Genomic DNA, 22,291 nt, shown 5'->3' with positions numbered 1-22,291 from the left:
TCAGGTGATCAGCCCATGGCACAGGGCATGTTCTGTACAAGGTGCTCTTGGCGTTACCTTTGGGTTGGGGTGTCTGCTGATGATCAGGTTGACTGGGCCCGGTCCACACTCACTGAGAATGGCGTAGGCTTCACTCAGAGCAACATGCCTGAGGCTCACCGAGTCCACTTCTAGAATCTGGTCTCCACGACTAAGAACAAAAAACAGAGACGTACTCATGTGTAGATATCTGTAATGGACTGAGGGGGATTCTTTTAATCAAAGTATCTGTTGTGACCATTTTTAGCTTCGAAGAGCAAGTAACAGACAAGTGACCCTGTTCATTGAACTGATATGCGGCATGTGCATAGTGTGTACAGACAGATACAGTAATGGACTATAGAGGGTTATGGATGTCTCCAAGTGTAAGGGGCAACCGGGGGATTCCAGTACTCTAAAACAAGGAAGTGCAACTCACCTGAGCCTGCCATCCATCTTGGCCACGGAGCCGGGAGCGAGGCTGTGAGTGTAGATCCCTGGAGAACTGTTCTCCAGCGTCAGGCAGCAAGCCCCGATTCCCAGTCCCACGCCAGGCTCTAAGGACAACACTGACATCAGCATGTGCTCATGTGTGTAACAACACTGACATCAACACGTGCTCGTGTGTGTAACAAACACTGACATCAACACATGCTCGTGTGTGTAACAACACTGACATCAACACGTGCTCGTGTGTGTAACAACACTGACATCAACACGTGCTCGTGTGTGTAACAACACTGACATCAACACGTGCTCGTGTGTGTAACAACACTGACATCAACACGTGCTCGTGTGTGTCATGTTACTGCACTGCCCTCTGTGCCAGGGAGGATGTTTCTCATCACATATTATACAGAATACACCGGTGATGACATCAGATAATATCATCTCTTATCAAGATACATTCAGCCTGATCTGATGATGAACTAGGGTGGCAAGCTGTTACAGTAGCTTCTGCTTTTAAAGGCTACATATTGTAAGAATGTACATTGATTTGTGTGTGTGTGTGTGTGTGTGTGTGTGTGTGTGTGTGCGTATGTATGTGTGTGTGTGTGTGTGTGTGTGTGTGTGTGTGTACTCGTGTGTGTGTATGTATGTATGTGTGTATATGTGTGTGTGCGTGTGTGTGAATGTAGCGTCAATGAGAGTGATGTCACAGCATGCTGCAGCATATCTAACAATATCTCACTTTTGTTTAGTGTTTAAGACGTTGCTTTACTGGTATACAGTTATATACAGCATTGCTGCTGTTTTCTATGACATGGCAATGGATGGTCTCTGTAAATCCAGCCAGTGCTTGGCCAGTCTCATTCCCCTCTCCTGTGGGATGGAGGAAGCCGTGCTTACCTTTGTTGAGTGTCACCTCCATGACGATGCGGTCCTTGGGTCCGGGGCCTTTGCGGCAGGTGCCATCTCCATCCTCAGAGCAGGGTGGCACAGGGGTCCCCCCGCTGGCGTTGGAGTTAGGGGAGCTGGAGCGGCTCAGCAGGGTGGGGGTCGGGCAGGGGGTCAGGCTGGGACTGCGCAGCCGAGTCCGCACAGTCAGGGTCACCACCCCCTTCTTCAGCTGCTGCAAGAACAACATCACAACTCGAGGGATCACAAAGCAGGCTGCAGTACCTAGTTACTCTGTGACCTGCTGACATACAGCACAGCAGTGTGCACATTTATTAGAATACCTCAAGATTTATCCTTTATACACCTACCTAGATGAAAACCTCTGGGTGTGAGAATTTCAATTTCCACTCAGTAATCAAGTGAAATAGAAACAATAGGCACTCATGTATGACAATGTTAAACCACTTTGTGCTCTAATTAGACATCTTAAACAACTTCTAAAAAGTTGCGGTTTACCATTTGTGGCTCTGTGTTCCGTTTCTCTTACTAATTTAAATAAATTGCATGAGTGGCCTGTTAAAGTCATCAGTTAAATTAGACCATCAATCATTTGCCTATTTAGATAATTTTCCCAGATTTTCAGTTCCAGTGGTTTGATTTCACAATAAACCCAAACAACAGAAGCAATGGGGTGTTCTAACACATTTGCACACGACTCTATGCCTGAACACAGTAGAGTTGCATGCGACTTGTTTAAGACATTTCTGTCATTGCATTCACAGCAGCCCTTGCTCAGAATGAACTGAAATACCTTGAAGGTCTGGATGGCCTGCTGGTGGGTCAGGCCCTGCAGAGACTCTCCGTTCACTTCTAAGAGTTCATCCCCTGAGAGAGGCAACAGCAAGAGCAATACAAACAGTTACTACTGCAATCAAGAACAGCTTTCACAATGCAACAAGCAATGGACATTAACCAACAGCATCGGAGGAAAGACCTGACTGATCGCTTGAGACAGCACAGTGCTTCTAAGCTGGTGTGGACATGTGGTTTGATCAGATCTGTTTTGCAAAAGGGTTTATACAGTAGCCTTTATTTTAAAGCACGATGCACTAATTGCCCACTATGTAGTGAGAAAACCACATTTCAGTCTTTTCATTCTGTCTTTCGTTAAAACAAAGGCTGTGGTCCGTTTCACTAAGTGCATACAAGTCTCTGAAGTGCATTGCTGTCTGTCAAGGAGGTCCTGGTTAGTGATTTAAAGGACAGCAGTATGCAAGTCTCTGAAGTGCATTGCTGTCTGTAAGAGAGGTCCTGGTTAATGATTTAAAGGACAGCAGTATGCAAGTCTCTGAAGTGCATTGCTGTCTGTAAGGGAGGTCCTGGTTAGTGATTTAAAGGGACAGGAATATGCAAGTCTCTGAAATGCATTGCTGTCTGTCAGGGAGGTCCTGGTTAGTGATTTAAAGGGCAGCAGTGTTTTAATAGATACATTTAATAGACCCCATAATGATAATTCCCCATCACAGCCTACTAGTAACACTACATAAAACACCCACATTTAAATAACACAGATGGCACAGCGAGCCTATTTCAGTGGTCTGCTTGTCATTTTTTTCTAGGCATATTCGAGTATTCATTTTGTTCGAGTGTTATACGTTGTCAAAATTCTTCAGTTACAATTCTTATATTTCAGTATTATTGATAACAATTTAATAACATTTTTAAGGGTGTAACACAGCAGGGAGGGGGTTAAAGCCTCCATGAGTGGAAAACATGTGTGGAATGCACATTTGTTTAGTTTAATTGTTTTGGTTTATTGTTTCATTGATTTGTTAATTGTTTTATTATTAATTATCCCCTGCACCTGGTAGCTATTGTTAAATTAAAACCAGGTGCAGGGTATTTAAGAGAGGCAGCTAGTCTGCTCAAGGCTGCTGAGGAGAAGGAGGCAGAAAGGTGTGCTCTGCTTCCTGGCAGTCATGGGTGGAAAAGTAAGTGCTGTATAAAACCAGTGTGTTTTGTAAGGACGGGGAAACAGTGTAGCTGTCCCGTGTTAGCCAGGGTGTTCCTGTGTGTTAGTTAGTGCTCGTACCGAGCTAGGTGTTTATTTTGTGTGTTTTGTTTGATTTTTGTGTTGATTAAAAATAGCGCACCAGCGCTTAAAATCCATTTCTGTGTGCCGGGTCTATTTTTAAAGGGGCAACGAACCCGAGTGGGTGGAGATCGTTTACATTTGGTGTCAGAAAGTGTGGGCGCCCCTACGACCCAGAAAGATGGATTTATGGTACCTGATCGAGCAGATTAATAGAAAGGCCGCTGCTCAGAAGGAGCAGCTGGAGAGATGGGAGAGAGAGATGGGGTTGGCACCGCAGAAGAGACAGGAGCGGGAGCCAACCGAATTGGAGCGGTTACTCCTGGAATGGGAGCAGGCTAGTGTAGCTCCGCAGTCTCCAGAGCCCAGAGGGGAGGAGCCGCCGCTTCCAGAGCCCAGAGGGGAGATGCCGCCGCTTCCAGAGCCCAGAGGGGAGGAGCCGCCGCTTCCAGAGCCCAGAGGGGAGGAGCCGCCGCTTCCAGAGCCCAGAGGGGAGGAGCCGCCGCTTCCAGAGCCCAGAGGGGAGGAGCCGTCGCTTCCAGAGCCCAGAGGGGAGGAGCCACTGTTGCCAGAGTCACCAGTGGAAGTCAAGGGGGAGGATGTGCCGCCTCCCCTGCAAGCCAGTCCGGCGTTGCCGAGGGAGGTCCCTTGTCCCGGCAGCGTGGACACCAGGCCGGAATGCCCAGACCTCCCTCCGCTTGACCTGGCTCCCAGGTCGCAGTACAGCCAGGCACAGTCGCCTGCCTGGTCCCTTGCTTCACTCCCCCTGGAATCCCAGACGTCGCTGCGCAGGATGAAGACGTCGCTGCGCAAAAGGCAGACGTCGCTGGTGCTCCCCCTGCTGATTGCTCCATTCCGCCTACCTACTGCTCCGCTCCCCCTGAGATTCAAGACGTCGCTGCGCTGGTCCACAGCCACGCGCCTCTGCCTGCCAGTTCTGGCTCCCGGTCACCGGCCTGCGCTGTGGTCGCCCTGGACAAGCCGTCTGGGTCCCTCCTCGTCGGTCCTAGGTCCATCCCTGGAAACGCCGGAGGGACCAACCCACCCTCAAGCCCGCCCGTGGAAGAGGGCGACAATTGACATTGCTGGACTTGAGGGTGGGTGGTCTTTTAAGGGTGGAGGGAGGTGGCCGTCGAGTGGCCGGTGTCTTGAAAAGACAAGGGGGGGGAAGTGTAACACAGCAGGGAGGGGGTTAAAGCCTCCATGAGTGGAAAACATGTGTGGAATGCACATTTGTTTAGTTTAATTGTTTTGGTTTATTGTTTCATTGATTTGTTAATTGTTTTATTATTAATTATCCCCTGCACCTGGTAGCTATTGTTAAATTAAAACCAGGTGCAGGGTATTTAAGAGAGGCAGCTAGTCTGCTCAAGGCTGCTGAGGAGAAGGAGGCAGAAAGGTGTGCTCTGCTTCCTGGCAGTCATGGGTGGAAAAGTAAGTGCTGTATAAAACCAGTGTGTTTTGTAAGGACGGGGAAACAGTGTAGCTGTCCCGTGTTAGCCAGGGTGTTCCTGTGTGTTAGTTAGTGCTCGTACCGAGCTAGGTGTTTATTTTGTGTGTTTTGTTTGATTTTTGTGTTGATTAAAAATAGCGCACCAGCGCTTAAAATCCATTTCTGTGTGCCGGGTCTATTTTTAAAGGGGCAACGAACCCGAGTGGGTGGAGATCTTTTACAAGGGAATATAGATACATCAGTAAGTATATTTTGACAAGTAGCGACACACTTTCACAGGGATTTTGTGGCATGTGTTTCTCTTCTCTAAATAACCAGTCCAATTGAATTTTCACAGAAAATGTAGCTTGGTATTTAAGACCCTTTTCTCATCTGTTTTATTTTTGTCTCTCGAAGCCTATGACTAGTGCATTTGTTAGTCAAGCTTTAGTACATGATTACAGATTATGTAGAAAGGTCACATAATCCTTAATCACATCTCTTAAAAAACAAAGTGCACAGTGAGAGCCAATAACTCTAGCTTGGCCAAAAGTTTTGCATCACCTAGAATTATAGAATTGAGACAATTAAAAAAAAAAAAAAAAAAACAATAGGAACATGTGACAGGAAGCCCTGTCGCTGGTTCCTGTACAAGTGTGTGCAGCTGAGACGCGTTGCTGGGCAACCGATTGGGCAGTTAGGCTCGCCAGCACTGAGCGGATCAGGAGGTCTGGATTGGCTGGAGGGCGTGCCCGGCTTGCTGCTCAGAGTTCAAAAATCATCTGCGCCATAGTTCGAGGCTACTGAACGGACACTGTCACACAGACGAGCGCTGAGGGAAAGCTTGCTTTGTTTACATCAGGAGGAGAGCGTCTGCTCTGCAGGAAAAGTACTACGGAACCCCTTGACTGCAAGACGCGGGCCTGTGAAGGCTGCTCAGCCAGGACCGTCACAACAACCCGGAGTCGCTGGGAGGCCGGGACTTCGGGAGCAGCAGCAACAGTTCAGTTTAGGGGATGTTGATCCCAACAGTACAGACAGGTTATCGTAGGGTAGTAGGTTCTTGAAGCGGGGTGTTCCTTTAAGTGGGACTAGCACGTGCCATTTTGTGTGGCAAACTTTTATTTTTAGCTTTGTTTTCTTATCTTTATTAAATGTGACACTAGGGCTACCATTGCTGGTACCCTAGTGTCAGCACTTGTGTTGTGATTAAATCTGTGCGCCTGTCCGGTGTATCAACACCAATGCCCTGTGTCTGCCTGTCAACACCAATGCCCTGTGTCTGCCTCATTATTATCCAGTGACGACCCACACACGTAACACATCCCCTGTTACAGAACATAATTTAGAAATTTGATTTAACATCATGTAATTCAAATATACTACAAAATGATATTGCAAAAGTCTACAGGAAACCATAATAATAGTACAGTATTTCATGTTAGACTTCGACGTGTCACAGTTTTAATTTTTTGTCAGTTTTTTGTTAAGTATATGGAAAACTACAAAGCGGTATATGTAATTCAATATGTTAACGTAACATTATTCAGCAGGTTTCATTTGACTATGATGCAAAATTAGTTAATTCTATAGAGTGATGCAAAACTTTTGCCTACAGCTGCACATTTAAATGTATTACATAACGTTTATATATTGAATATGTGTATATCAGTTATATTATTTTGTATACTTTAAATGGACTAACCCCATCAGAGACGTATTCATAAAGTAAGCTAAACGGTCTGCTTGCTAACTTCATGACAAGTGAAGCCCACTATACTAAACAAGGAGGGACTGGAACAGTGGGCAGCAGTGTGGAGTAGTGGTTAGGGCTCTGGACTCTTGACCAGAGGGTCATGGGTTCAATCCCAGGTGGGGGACACTGCTGCTGTACCCTTGAGCAAGGTACTTTACTTAGATTGCTCCAGTAAAAACCCAACTGTATAAATGGGTAATAATGTGTAAAAAATAATGTAATTGTATGTAAAAATAATGTGATATCTTGTAACAATTGTAAGTCGCCCTGGATAAGGGCGTCTGCTAAGAAATAAAATAATAATAATAATAATCTGCAAGTGAAATACAGGGATTAAGAGGATATAACTGCACTGCTTGTGAATGAATAGCGCTCACCTGTTTTAGTGTAAAGTACAGCATGCTGCTTCAAAGAAAGACACGCGCTTTACCTTCTTTGAGCCTCCCGTCAGCAGCAGCTGCACCGCTGGGAAAGATTGTCTTCACGAAAATCCCCATCCTTCCACGAGCTGAATCCTGCCCACCAACAATACTGAAACCAAGACCCTGATATAAAACAGGAAATGAATAAATACATCAATACAAATGAACCGCTTTCTGTGTGACTTGGGAGGGAGCAGCAGCATGCTTCACTGAACGCTTCATAAAGTGCCTCTGCAGTACCGGGACACTCGGCTAAATGAGTTCTTACGCCAGTGGGATGTCGTGCCAGATGCTAATGAAATGCCAGTGGCATTCATGGTGCCAGCCGGGTCTTGGTATTTCCTAGAAATTCATTTTGTCAGAAGGCTGTAGTAAGCCAGTAGACCCATTTTATGTTCTGACATTTGTTCTTTCAAGCTTGAAATGACCTTAGACGCCGCTATGGTGCAAGGCTTTCAAAGAAAAAGTTAGAGCAAGGGCCAACTCGTTTACAACAATGTGCTTTCTGAACTAGTAACTATTAACTATGAAACGGAAATGTTTTTAGGTGCTTCAATGAATTTATTTGTACAGGGGGATTCACATACATATTTTGTCAGAAGGCAAACAGTGTTCGTAAGTTCCCCAAACCTGGCTTGAGTGTGAAAAATTAGAGCTGAGAGTGAGTTGAATGCCTCGATTCCCAGAGAAGCAGCTGGAAGTGCTAGAAACTCACCTTCCCTTGCCCCTTCATCAGAACTATATTGGAGATAATAGACGGCTGGGCCAGTCGCCATGGAGACTCCACTTGAACGGTGCTTAGGGAGCGTGCTGATTTCTTCACAATTTGGTATTCCTGAAAACAGTAAAGGGAGAGAAGAAGAGACAAATCAAACACTATGCTCAGGCCTTCTCTACCACTCACCTTCTTATCAAGATGCAGTGATCGCCATGACATCCAGGCGACACGAAGAATGATGTCAATAGACAGCTATTATGTTAGAGTAGTAAGATGTAACATTAACGAAGAACGTTGTAAACAGACAGCTGGTATATTAGAGTAGTAAGATGTAACATTAACCCTTTGCAGTTCATTTATTAAGTGCGTGTCAGGCGCGTCAGGTCCAATTCATTTTCACATGTGCAGATAATTTTAGACGCGCTGTTTAAAAGTTTGTTTTTATTTCACAGTCAAACGGGTTTAAAAGGCCCTGCATATCAACAAAGCACTCACTAGGCATCTCCAGCCCCGCCCCACCCTTTTGTTCGCTATAGCTTTCACATATGCTAAGAAATAAATAATAATAATAATAATAATAGTCGTACATACCGATCCATCATCTCCTGATCACTCGTTTTATCACCAAACGCCTCAATAATGCGATCCAAGTCATTATTTTATTACTATAACATCTGAAAAAAGCTCTGCAAAAGTCTGTGATATTCTCTGAGCGCTGATGTAGTCACAGCCAGCTTGTTTCCTTATGGCCTCCATTATCAGATGCCAGGGGCAAGTATGACTATTCATGAGATATGCCTGGAGAAAAAACGACTAGAAACCTGTTTTTTGCGTCTTTTTGATGATGTCGGACAGGGTCTGACATTGGACCGGATAGGAATAATTGCAATGTCGGACCAGGTCCGACATAGGACCGCAAAGGGTTAATGAAGAATGTTGTAAATAGGCAGCTAGTATATTAGAGTAGTAAAATGTAACATGTTTGTGAGACTCTACTGAATGATGGGGTCGGTTTCCAAGCAGAAGACAGAGGGCACTGTGACAAGAATTAAAAGCATTTTCCAAGAGGAGACTGGAAATCTACACGAATCCATGCTGTCAGTCTAGCTGGCTGCGTATCATTCTTTATAGCACTTGCAGAACTTAACAGCCTAGCTATGAATTTCTTTCTTTCAGTGCTGACACAGAATAACAAAGTTATTCATAGTTTCATTTTTAGTTTGTACTACGTGGAGATTGTTAATTTTTTTATATGCCAAGATTTCTGGTTTATTTCAACCCCTGGTTTGTCAATCAGCAAATCACTGACTGATCATTTCCATGACTGGTACAAGTGTTACAGTAGTGAGCACATTTATTAGAGCACCTCATTTTATTTGTATAGCATGTTTACACTGAGCCGTGAATTTATGCCTGAATGGATGAAGTATGAAGGCTGTACATTCACATAATCTAGTAAGCTTTGAGGTTTGCTTGTTTGGATATGAAGATATAGTATAATTAAGTCATTTAAATTATCAACATATTGCATCTGTCGTTTGTCTGAAGACTTGCCTTGTAAATTGTAATTGTGATGCTGTCTGCGTATGGTTTAGATACTAATATTTGTGCCCTTGTTACTTGTAGATACACCTGCATACACCGTTTTACTTGTTTCATGGTTGTGCAGATGTTTATCGATTGCTTTGGAAACTCATTTCTATTTGGTTGACGTCCCCTGCTCTTCACAGATCCCAGGGTGCATTTCTGCATACACCATGAGAGCTGGAATCTGAGAGGTCTATTCAACCCCTTGAATGGGTGTGACTCATGAGATTGCAGAAGCATGCGTGAGCCAGCATTCATCACATGTGCCCACCTAGTCAGTCATAGCACTGCTTACATCACTGAAAGCAACAGACAGACAGGAAAACATATAGGGCGCAGGGGGTGATGTGACACTATTGTCGTCACCCCAGACTCCAACCCTGCCCAGTCTATAGCAAAGTAGCTCAGTAGCATTCCGTACAGCGTGGCATGTTTAGTGAAATACAATGTAATAATAAAGACAGTATATTAAAGGAGTGTTTGAGCCCTGACCTGCCGGGTGCCCACTGTGTCGAGCTGCTGTGGCAGGGAGTGCTTGCGGCCCCCTCGGGAGTGTTTCTCTGACACGTCGCAGCCGGCCTCCTCGTTCTCTACAATGAGCTCGTCGTCCTCTCCAACCGACTCCAAGCGGCTCCCTCCCCCTGTGAGACAACAACGTCACAGTCAGTTACCAAGAGGAGCCTGCAGTGCACACTGTGCTGCTGCAAACTGCACACTGTCCAGTGCAACAACATCAGAGTCAGTAACACAAGAGGAGCCTGCAGTGCACACTGTGCTGCTGCAAACTGCACACTGTCCAGTGCAACGACATCACAGTCAGTAACACAAGAGGAGCCTGCAGTGCACACTGTGCTGCTGCAAACTGCACACTGTCCAGTACAACAACATCACAGTCAGTAACCCAAGAGGAGCCTGCAGTGCACACTGTGCTGCTGCAAACTGCACACTGTCCAGTGCAACGACATCACAGTCAGTAACCCAAGAGGAGCCTGCAGTGCACACTGTGCTGCTGCAAACTGCACACTGTCAAAACAGAATCTACCTGCTTTTGAAACAAATTCTTAAGAGTACCATTTGCCCTTCAATCTCATATACACAGAGAAAAAGACCAGCACAATGTGACCCCAGGGCCTGTATGGGATAGCTATATTGTCCCAACAGGTTACCTGTTGAACAGCCACTAAATAGTAGGGTCATGCTTAGTGAGCATTTATTTTATTTTCCTAAGTGAGCCAGGCTGTTTAGTCATTGAGGCAAAGGTCTAACTTTCAGTGAGGTCTCTGAGCCGTGACGATTCAAGTTAAAAGCCAAACAAATACAAACACGGCAATAAAGAAAAAGTAATCATGAAAAACACCACCTGCATTCACCTTGCACATGTCCTTACATAACAATCAATTCTGATATCCACAATCTCTTCAATGAGCAGGTCCTCACCAAGGAGTCTTACATACTGGATCAGCGGTTCTTTATATATTCGTATACACTATATCCAAGGCAGTGGGGGTGATAACAGCTGTTGTGCAATATATTTCATCACCACAACATTGTAATTGTGTTATTCATTATGCACTCAATATAAATGTTTTATTTATTACATTGTGTGCTTCCTACATAGTGATGCATCATGGGGTTGTTTTACTAGTTGATATCAATACCACATTTTGGTAGAAAACCAGCTGTCAGTATCAGCTGTGGCAATGCATACTATTTATTAGGAACGGTGATCTACAAATCAGGTGCAATGTGTTTTATTGTTAGATTAGGGCATCTTTACGCATGTGATACGTCAATCAAGTATTTTTTCTTACCTGTAGCTGGTTGCGTTGCAAGACAATCTCCCAATAGTCACAAAACTTAAGTATGAAGCAGCCTTTATTCTTGACCTTTTCTTTATGAGTGAAACGCCAATAGAGAACGCCAGCAAAAACAAAGAAAGCCAAGAAAGAAAAAACGAATCCTGAAAACTTCGATGAGTGAGCCAAATTCAGACCTTTAAATCATCCTAACTGAAAACGTTAACAGCACAAATGGGTAACACTCATGAAATAAGAAACACACCCAAGTGCCAACACATTTCTGAATTCAAAAAAGAAGAATCCTCTGTACACCTGCAACATATGCAACTGCTGACCTGCTGGAAGTTCATTAGGAGGATCCTTATGATACTGACCTTGAGATCTGCTTCTGAACTTCATGGGCGTTGGACTGCGGCAGCATCCCTTGGGTCCCTCTGTCCTTCCTCGATCCTCAAGCTTATCAGCTTCTGTGAGCTGCAGCAGAAGACAACGAAGATAAGCAGCTATTGCTGTAGCCATTGCTATGCAGTATATCTGCTAATTCATAGAAGAAGCTGTCTTTGAAAAAGTAAGAATGTGATAGCAGGCTTTGGTTCTCTTGGTAGATAGATCACACTTCCACAGTAGCTCACTTCACTTCCTGATTATGTGTATTCAACACTTAACTTTGAAAACACTCCATTGAAAGGATGTAAGCTAAACCTTATGAGAAACTAAGTCGAGTGGAAAAAGGTATATGCAGCATGTCACATATAACACTATTTAATGATTTACTTGGTGTTGCAGCGAATGCAAGGTGCAGTAGTTCTGTAAAAGCACGCCTGCAGAAAGAGTCTTTCGATGGACATAACTACTATAGCTGCTTCCTACTGAAATACGTATAGCGCTCTCCAGTTTAGGAGCGGGATAGATAAAACACAACATCTTAAGAGACCACAAATGAATGATTCAGTCCATTATTTAATACTATTTAAAAAAAGCCTGCAGCTATTAGATGATAGATATTCCCATAACTTCCATTGAAATGATTTTCTTTATTACAGATTACAAGCTTGATATGGAAGAAGCCAAAAGGTTCCAGTCATGCATGGAGTTTGGTATGTTATGAATTATTTTGAAAATCTCTAGTTAATTACTTTTCATTGTCTTATTACCTGCTTGAAAAATGACTGCAAGGATAAAATTGGGACTGTACTGTATAAAGAGAATGGGGACATTTAGAAATAAGAGTTGTGAGGTAAAAAAAAATTGCATTTGCTGTGAAATACTGACAAAAACACAGCAGCTTCTGAAAGAACCCCAAGGTTTTCTGTAAAGTTGAATGCCAATTTATGATATGATTTTAGAATAATAAAACACACATACAATTCTGAAATACACCCCTGCAATCTGTCCATCTGTATTAATCAGGTTGAGAAATAAACTCACACAAATAACACGGTGGCTGCCAGCTTTTACCATTTCAACCCTTTTTAAGATTGTGAAATGGAAGAAGTGTCTGGCAACGTGTTCACCAATGGCAGGGCATGGTTCCAGCACCACGATCTTTGTTACCATGGTGACTGTTTGGCTTGGTTTAGTTTCCCCGTTCCTCCAGGAATCTGTCAGCTTGTGTGGAATGAAACACACTGCTGCCTGGTAATCACCCCACTTACAGGAGAAGATGACTGGCAAGCCTTTCGCTAAGTGACAATGAAGTCACTGGTAGCAACAGCGCCTGGAGAAGCCATGGGCTGATAAAACCTTTACCTGCCGAAGCTCATACGAATACTAACTTAATGGATCTGGAATTGCTTTAAATCGTGTGCAGTGACATTTTATTTATTCCTTGAGTAAAGCGCTTCTTTACAACCCTATAAAAACACAGTAGTGTGCTATATAGAATACTATTACCCAGTTACATTGCACTGTATCTATCACATAAATGGTGCGCATTATATTCTGAAATTACAGCACTCTAATATTGCACATTTTATGTTTAGATGTACAGTAACAGTTCATGCAATGATTTACTATCTGGATTACAACTTCAATTAAAGGAAGCAATACAGAGAAGGGTTTGCAGAACGTTAGCCTCTGCTAGGATTCCAACCCCAAACATCTGCCTGCAAGGCATCTCTACAGTAGATAAAAGGCTGTCAGCTGTGCCAAAAACCAAACACAGATTATCCTGCCAAAATCACTGTCTCGCTCCTACTGCCTTCTCATACTGAGACTGCCCCACATGGAAAGGATCATTTACCCTTCTTTCTGGCTTTAACTTGTACAGAGGTTATGCCTGTTCTGTGTGAGAGCATAGCAGCCCACAAAACCTGAGCAACAGTCCCAGGTTCCTAAGCGTCACCATATGGCCACAGTTTCAAAAACAGGGACGTAAAACTAAACTGTAAAGATCCTGCCTTTGATTAGAGGTGATTAAATATACATTTATTACAACTTCATTAAAATGGGTTATTTACGTCTAGACAATTAGTCCAATTTCAGTAATAATAAACAACTGAAGCAAAAACAGTTTAGTAGCCTTTTAAAATCTCTACATAACCCAAGCATTCTTCAATAGGAAATGGAACCACAAAGTAGATATACTGTAGGCTAGCTGTCAACAGGGGGCTGTATTCGTTCCCACTTCATTAACTATAAATCTACTGTACAAAGTGACATTTGAGGTACGAGCACCTGTGTATACAAAACACATGCATGAGGTCAGTCTTTGTTTGTATCAAAGGTGTAGCTCTGCAGTATGGGAAATACTGCATTAACCCTTCCAAACAGACTCACACAGGTGACATATGGATAGTGCCTCAAACATCACTTCATCCGCTATCTATCTAGTTCATGCCATTTGAGACGTACATTTCGGGGTCTAAATCCAGGCTTTATTTTGACAACTTTTCACTCCAGCGCCAAAGTTCTAAAAGAAACAAACGTGTCCGTAATAACCAATAAGAAACAAGTTAAAGGATGCAGGCTTCTCAGGAATTCCTGTGTTGTTTATTTCTTAAAAAGAGACATGTTCGCACTGGATTAAAAGCTTAAAAACCACGCCTTGCTTGAGTAGATGGAAATACAGTATGTAACATAAAAAAAAACCTGAAGTCACTGTTTGTTAGTCCATTAAATTGGCTTCAGAAAGCAGCTGAACAAGCCCACCAATTATTAATGTCTCTAAAATATCAAATCCAATTTCTTTGAAGATATTGGCATATCAATTGGGAATTGATTTTAAACAGGAATCACCCAAGACCCTGCTCTTATATATAGTCTTCTTGTGAGCACTTTGGATGGAAAATGAGAAGACATACCATAAGAGACAGGATCAACTGGACATGTTAACCTATTAAAAAACATCTTTTAACTAAGAGAAAACACAATACATACTTAATGCTGTTATCAATGTCTTCAGAATGTCTGTCAGTCTATCATACATGACACGATTACAACTTATGGCAAACTGAGATGTACTGGCATGGCATATTGGTTAACTACAGTGAGAGTGACTTCAATTACGGTATGTATAACAATTGTGGCAGGGCAAATCCCTGCCTGGGAAAATGTGTTGGGGGTTGGCAGGGATAGGGTTTATTTCTGTCCCTGCCAGATAAATGTGTGTGTGGGTGTGTTTGCACAGCCACACATTTAATTAATTATTATGATTTATTTCTTAGCAGACGCCCTTATCCAGGGCGTCTGCAATTATTGTTTTTAATTGTTGTGTTTAATTTAATTGATATCACCTCGCTGTAATTATTATTATTATTTATTTCTTAGCAGACGCCCTTATCAAAGGCGACTTACAATTGTTACAAGATATCACATTATTTTTACATTCAATTACACATTTATACAGTTGGGTTTTTACTGGAGCAATCTAAGTAAAGTACCTTGCTCAAGGGTACAGCAGCAGTGTCCCCCACCTGGGATTGAACCCACGACCCTCCGGTCAAGAGTCCAGGGCCCTAACCACTACTCCACACTGCTGCAGGTTAGCAGGCAGGTATAAAAACAGGGAGAAAGTTTTGTTCTGGGCAGTCTGTGAGAAGGTAAGAGGTTGTCATTGTGAAGGTAGAGGCTGTCATTGTGAAGGTAAGAGGCTGACATTGTGAAGGTACAGCCAGGCATTGTGAAGGTAAGAGGCTGGCATTGTGAAGGTAAGAGGCTGGCATTGTGAAGGTAAGAGGCTGGCACTGTGAAGGTAAGAGGCTGTCATTGTGAAGGTAAGAGGCTGGCATTGTGAAGGTAAGAGGCTGGCATTGTGAAGGTAAGAGGCTGGCATTGTGAAGGTAAGAGGCTGGCACTGTGAAGGTAAGAGGCTGTCATTGTGAAGGTAAGAGGCTGGCATTGTGAAGGTAAGAGGCTGTCATTGTGAAGGTAAGAGGCTGGCATTGTGAAGGTAAGAGGCTGTCATTGTGAAGGTAGAGGCTGTCATTGTGAAGGTAAGAGGCTGGCATTGTGAAGGTAAGAGGTTGTCATTGTGAAGGTAAGAGGCTGTCATTGTGAAGGTAAGAGGCTGGCATTGTGAAGGTAAGAGGCTGGCATTGTGAAGGTAAGAGGCTGGCATTGTGAAGGTAAGAGGCTGTCATTGTGAAGGTAAGAAGCTGGCACTGTGAAGGTAAGAGGCTGGCACTGTGAAGGTAAGAGGCTGTCATTGTGAAGGTAAGAGGCTGGCATTGTGAAGGTAAGAGGCTGGCATTGTGAAGGTAAGAGGTTGTCATTGTGAAGGTAAGAGGCTGGCATTGTGAAGGTAAGAGGCTGGCATTGTGAAGGTAAGAGGCTGTCATTGTGAAGGTAAGAGGCTGTCATTGTGAAGGTAAGAGGCTGTCATTGTGAAGGTAAGAGGCTGGCATTGTGAAGGTAAGAGGCTGGCATTGTGAAGGTAAGAGGCTGGCATTGTGAAGGTAAGAGGCTGGCATTGTGAAGGTAAGAGGTTGTCATTGTGAAGGTAAGAGGCTGTCATTGTGAAGGTAAGAGGCTGTCATTGTGAAGGTAAGAGGCTGTCATTGTGAAGGTAAGAGGCTGTCATTGTGAAGGTAAGAGGCTGGCATTGTGAAGGTAAGAGGCTGGCATTGTGAAGGTAAGAGTCTGTCATTGTGAAGGTAAGAGGCTGGCATTGTGAAGGTAAGAGGCTGGCATTGTGAAGGTAAGAGGCTGTCATTGTGAAGGTAAGAGGCTGGCATTGTGAAGGTAAGAGGTTGTCATTGTGAAGGTAAGAGGCTGTCATTGTGAAGGTAGAGGCTGTCATTGTGAAGGTAAGAGGCTGGCATTGTGAAGGTAAGAGGCTGGCATTGTGGAGGTAAGAGGCTGGCATTGTGAAGGTAAGAGGCTGGCATTGTGAAGGTAAGAGGCTGGCATTGTGAAGGTAAGAGGTTGTCATTGTGAAGGTAAGAGGCTGGCATTGTGAAGGTAAGAGGTTGTCATTGTGAAGGTAAGAGGCTGTCATTGTGAAGGTAAGAGGCTGTCATTGTGAAGGTAAGAGGCTGTCATTGTGAAGGTAAGAGGCTGTCATTGTGAAGGTAAGAGGCTGGCATTGTGAAGGTAAGAGGCTGGCATTGTGAAGGTAAGAGTCTGTCATTGTGAAGGTAAGAGGCTGGCATTGTGAAGGTAAGAGGCTGGCATTGTGAAGGTAAGAGGCTGGCATTGTGAAGGTAAGAGGCTGTCATTGTGAAGGTAAGAGGCTGGCATTGTGAAGGTAAGAGGTTGTCATTGTGAAGGTAAGAGGCTGTCATTGTGAAGGTAAGAGGCTGGCATTGTGAAGGTAAGAGGCTGGCATTGTGAAGGTAAGAGGTTGTCATTGTGAAGGTAAGAGGCTGGCATTGTGAAGGTAAGAGGCTGGCATTGTGAAGGTAAGAGGCTGTCATTGTGAAGGTAAGAGGCTGTCATTGTGAAGGTAAGAGGCTGTCATTGTGAAGGTAAGAGGCTGGCATTGTGAAGGTAAGAGGCTGGCATTGTGAAGGTAAGAGGCTGGCATTGTGAAGGTAAGAGGCTGGCATTGTGAAGGTAAGAGGTTGTCATTGTGAAGGTAAGAGGCTGTCATTGTGAAGGTAAGAGGCTGTCATTGTGAAGGTAAGAGGCTGTCATTGTGAAGGTAAGAGGCTGTCATTGTGAAGGTAAGAGGCTGGCATTGTGAAGGTAAGAGGCTGGCATTGTGAAGGTAAGAGTCTGTCATTGTGAAGGTAAGAGGCTGGCATTGTGAAGGTAAGAGGCTGGCATTGTGAAGGTAAGAGGCTGGCATTGTGAAGGTAAGAGGCTGTCATTGTGAAGGTAAGAGGCTGGCATTGTGAAGGTAAGAGGTTGTCATTGTGAAGGTAAGAGGCTGTCATTGTGAAGGTAGAGGCTGTCATTGTGAAGGTAAGAGGCTGGCATTGTGAAGGTAAGAGGCTGGCATTGTGAAGGTAAGAGGCTGGCATTGTGAAGGTAGAGGCTGGCATTGTGAAGGTAGAGGCTGGCATTGTGAAGGTAAGAGTCTGGCATTGTGAAGGTAAGAGGCTGTCATTGTGAAGGTAAGAGGCTGGCATTGTGAAGGTAAGAGGCTGGCATTGTGAAGGTAAGAGGCTGGCATTGTGAAGGTAGAGACTGTCATTGTGAAGGTAAGAGGCTGTCATTGTGAAGGTAAGAGGCTGGCATTGTGAAGGTAAGAGGCTGGCATTGTGAAGGTAGAGGCTGTCATTGTGAAGAGACCTGTGTGGTCATAAAGGCAGTGTGTAAACCTTTTTGTGTGTGTTTATCGATAAACGGCTTAGCTGTCCGATTGTAGTTAGAACTGTGAAGAAATATTTAGTTAGTGAGGGGAGTTAGGTTTTTGTTTAGATTTTTCTTTTATTTCTGTTAAAATAATAAAAGGCATGAAAGTGCTTAAAAACTTCACATTCCTGTGTCTGGGTCTGTTTCAAAAAGGCAAACAAACCTCAGAATAAGTCAAATCTTTCACACAATGTTAATATTGACCCTATAATTTACTATTGCGTGTTAGCTCTCACCCAGTAAATAGCAGTCGATTTTACAGACTGTAGTTAATTACCCTGGCAGAAAAAGCCCAATTCACCTAAAATAGTGATCCCAGGCAATGCAACAGACATCTATGTAACAGAGTATTAAAATGGAGCATAAAACCTAAATTTTGGACAGCACATTGAATCACATATTTTCTTTGATTTACTGCATCATGCTCAGACAGACCCCTGGAAGTGGAATAATGGCACATGCAATTAGCAGCGCAGGGCTCGTGTGCAGAGGAAGTAGCCCGAGTATCTGAAAAGCACTGGGTCAGAACCCTTCACATACATTCACTCAAAAGCTACCACGGTAGTAAATACTGAGTGTGTGTCACAATACAACCTCTCTACTGATTCTGTGAAGTACAGTTTTTAACATTATAAACTTGTTCCAGTGTATTGTGTGCATGTCTGACATGTGCAGACCACAAACACTGTGCAGGTGCTCCTGGTCTCCCAGCTCTGTGGTCCCAATGGAATATACAATATGATGGACGGGATTACATTGGATCTCTACTCGTATCTCCGATTTACTGCTTTGTAAATTAAAAAATTGATGCAAGACTATTTTTAACTAATGTTTGTATATCCTGTCATTTATTACACCAATTGTTCAGTGTAATATTTTGTTTGTTAATTTGTACTTTAAGCCAAAGACAAGGTATTTTTAATATCACATAAAGTACTGATGTAATATTCTGTCTGTCCACAATAATGTAATACAGTCAGCACTCGGATATCCGTTACACAGATACATGTCCAGTTGCGTTTTACCACCCTTGTATTAAGAATAAAATCAATCCACATTATATATATAATGTAACAAATTAAAGCACTTACCCATCGCACGCGATTTCCGACTCCATCACCCGTTTTCTGATACAAAGCCCTTCTCTCCAATGTTACAATATATTTGAGTCAAAATTTGATAGGGTCGGATATGTGAGCTATGACTGTACATAAATTTATGAATCTGTTTTTTATAACCATAATATGTGCACTTGATCTTCAATTTGAAAAAGACAGAAGGAGAACTAATTTGATGAGACACTGATCTGGGGGTTATCGTTGTCAAAAGCCTTTGTTTAATCTGCCTGAACGGCTACGATAGAAGAGCTGAGTCTCCAGGCAGCCAGATAGCTCTGAAAACCAACCACCTACACAGCACTGGGGATGCAGCCTGACAGACACAGCTGTGTGTGTGTTATCAGCACGGTCCTGAGATCCGCCATTAAACTGATACCACGTTCACAGTCTGTATAACTCACTGAATCCATTTCGAAGCATCTGAAATGTCCTTCACCAGCATTCTCACTCCACTGCTGCCTTCCCCTGCCCACAATCACACCTGCAGACAGTAGGGCTGTACTGATACTAAATCAGACAGACTCTGTTAGGTAGTAAAAACCATGCAAAACTACGACTGCTTAGTTTCTAAATGCTTGCATTCTGTTTTCTTTTTGAGTAAAATATTTACTTGAGATCTGCAGAGGATTAGCCACGATGCAAACACGGAACCTGAAACTGAATACAGAACAGTTCTAAGATAATGATGAAGATGACTGACAATTTCCTCTGTAGGTTTTAAAAGTTAAACATGGGAAGTGCTTCCACTACCGTAAGCACAGCAACATAACGCTGATATAAAGAAAACAATACGTACCCAACAGAGAGAAAAATAAGTAATTTACTCCCTGTGTTTCTCTCACATATACTCTATAAACCACTTCAGTTCGCTGAATCACGGTTTGTTGGTAGCAGCAAAAAGCCCTCAAGTGAATCACTTCCCTGTACCTCACTCTAACAGGTCCTTCTCATTACTCTTAGTATCTCAATGTACAAGGGGCTGTGATGCAGAGAACCAGCTTCATGAGCTGTGAAACACTTCTGCAAAACTGCAAGACAGATGGATAGTAGTGTTGTTAGATAATATGCGGTGTAAAGGCCAACATTTTGAAACTCCAGAAATCATGCTAGAGGACAGACAACGGGAGCAGCCCTGGATCCTGAGCTCAACACCAACCTCTGCAGCATCCAGTGATTCATAGAGTGGATAGGTGGCACACTGGAACGCCAAATAGTTTCTTTTGTGTGTTTGCTATCCTCCCACCTACGTACAGTACCACTGCCTTTAATCTGGATTTCCTGTCTGTTTAATTGTCACACTCATCACTCTCCTTGCAAGAAAAAAAAAAGAAAAGAAAATTACAGTCCCTTCCAGAGGCAGAAATTGCTACAGACAATATATCAAACACCCCAAGCAGCTGGTATACATTTGTCATCTAAAGAAAGCCTTGAGTTATTTTTAATTGTAATGATCTGTATGTTTTATCAGCAGGCCCAACAGATTGATCAGCTAATTGTGTCACAGATGGGAACATTGGTTAATTTCAACCCATGGCCACTAATACTGAGAAGCACCGCGCACCATACGTAACACTGTGGGGACCCTGACCCAGTTTGAAGAGGCATTGGTATTATTTCTTCCCCTGTTTAATTATGGACTTGCGTCATTCCCTGGTGATATGTGCTTTGCCAGGCTCTGAAAGCATTGCAAAAATTACATACAGTATGCTAACTCAAGAAACCAACAAACAAACAAACCATGTAATTGAAATAGCAAGTGGTATATGATTCTTTAACACTGAAATGCAGACTCCGGCAGGTGAAATAAGACAATGGGGTTGACTTAATGCTTGTGGATCTCAAGCCAGATATATCCAGCCTCTTGCAAAAACCTCTGCTTTTTCTAATGATAAAGCAGCACCACTGTAACTTCCACATTTCAAAGTAAAGGATTTGTGACTTTGCTCCCTGCAGGTACTTCTGTTTGTTTTGTGTAACGCAGTGAAGGTTGATTTAGGAGGTTTATATCTACATTACTACAGTACAAGGATACACAAAAGGGCTAGATTTACTGCACACTGGCTGCAGTCTCCAGTAAAACAAAACTGGTAAGAATCACCCTAGGCGTGAGTCAGGGCCTGTCAATCCCCAGTCTGAGACGTCTGTTTGTAGGTTTGCAACACTGCAGAGAAGCTTGCTAAAGCTGACCCAAAATACACATGGACACAGAGGCAGACTGCCAAATACAAACCCCAAAAACCTTCTTATAGTCCAACATACCGAGTCCTGAGTGGGCAGAGAGAGGCAGCTGGCTGTCACATCCTCCACACCCGGCTTCACATTCTCTTTATTCTCCGTGGGGGATGGGGAGTTGCCCTGGGATGAGCAGGTACTCACTAAATCAGGCAGGCTGGTCGAGGGATACTTCTGGAGATCCACCTGCGACTCCTCCTGCCAGGGAAAGGGGGTTAGGATGCAGACTGAACTGGGCTCACTTCTGTAATACACCTTGCAATATTTTTCAGAATTTTATTTTCATGGAGCTTTTTGTGTTTCCCTAGGGGATTGCCACAGGAGGTTTCCAGAAACGAACACCTTCTACTTATCCTTGACAAGTCGCTGTGGTATGCACCAGGAGACGTGAAATGACATCTGTGAACAACAGCTGTGAGCAATGGAGATGACATTTACCAAGAGCTGATGAACACAATTATTAACAAATAAATTAAAAAAAGCAGGTACGTACAGTATGTGCTGGTTAAAGAGCAAATAGTTTCAAATTACATTTTCTTCTTTAAATTTTTGTACTGTTTCCTTGTGATGTTTGCAATCATTCTTAGTGGTACTGTACTGTGTGATGGTGCTTTGACTGAGTTCAGGAGCTGCTCTTCAGATGAAGTTTCCTGCTAGAGACATACGTAATATAGGCTAGATAGCGCCAGTGCCATCTAGTGCACAGCAGTGCATTGTCAGCAAATCCTTTTCTAAAGAGACTTAACACTTGTTCTAGCCTTGGTTACAGATATCTATGGCAGTGCAAGTAGAACTGAAGAGCAGCTCCTGAACTCACAGTCAAAGTATCTTAACACAGTCATACATCAAAAAAGCCACTGTCGTACTGTTATTTTATTCATTAACTCTGTAAACCAACTGATTAATTTATTTGTACTTATGTTGCACTTAATGAGTCACTGGCATCTAAGCAGCTGTCTGGCTTTCCATGTTTTTGTTTTCTAATAAAAGCTGGCTAGCCTTCATCACCATGGTAAGTAAACAGGGACTGGCAATGAC

At 43.3% G+C, this 22,291-nt stretch overlaps 1 protein-coding gene across 3 annotated transcripts in view; it reads right to left on the bottom strand.

Annotated features, from left to right (window-relative positions):
• Window positions 1-22,291, bottom strand: part of LOC117404077 (PDZ domain-containing protein 2-like) — a 121,032-nt gene that overhangs the window by 27,666 nt on the left and 71,075 nt on the right. For 2 of the 3 annotated variants that reach the window (XM_058999301.1, XM_058999429.1), the window contains 9 exons: window positions 21,281-21,451; window positions 11,540-11,639; window positions 9,859-10,007; window positions 7,777-7,896; window positions 7,070-7,184; window positions 2,171-2,244; window positions 1,369-1,591; window positions 458-575; window positions 58-190 (listed from right to left, as the gene is read on the bottom strand). In XM_058999301.1, coding sequence (XP_058855284.1) covers window positions 58-190; window positions 458-575; window positions 1,369-1,591; window positions 2,171-2,244; window positions 7,070-7,184; window positions 7,777-7,896; window positions 9,859-10,007; window positions 11,540-11,639; window positions 21,281-21,451 — 1,203 coding nt within the window. The remainder of the gene's footprint in view (window positions 1-57; window positions 191-457; window positions 576-1,368; window positions 1,592-2,170; window positions 2,245-7,069; window positions 7,185-7,776; window positions 7,897-9,858; window positions 10,008-11,539; window positions 11,640-21,280; window positions 21,452-22,291) is intronic. The other variant, XM_058999361.1, reaches the window with a different exon arrangement.

The sequence above is a fragment of the Acipenser ruthenus genome, chromosome 1, assembly GCF_902713425.1.
Source record: "Acipenser ruthenus chromosome 1, fAciRut3.2 maternal haplotype, whole genome shotgun sequence".
In the NCBI taxonomy this organism is placed as follows: Eukaryota; Metazoa; Chordata; class Actinopteri; order Acipenseriformes; family Acipenseridae; genus Acipenser; species Acipenser ruthenus.
This window is presented reverse-complemented; position numbering and strand designations above follow the sequence as displayed.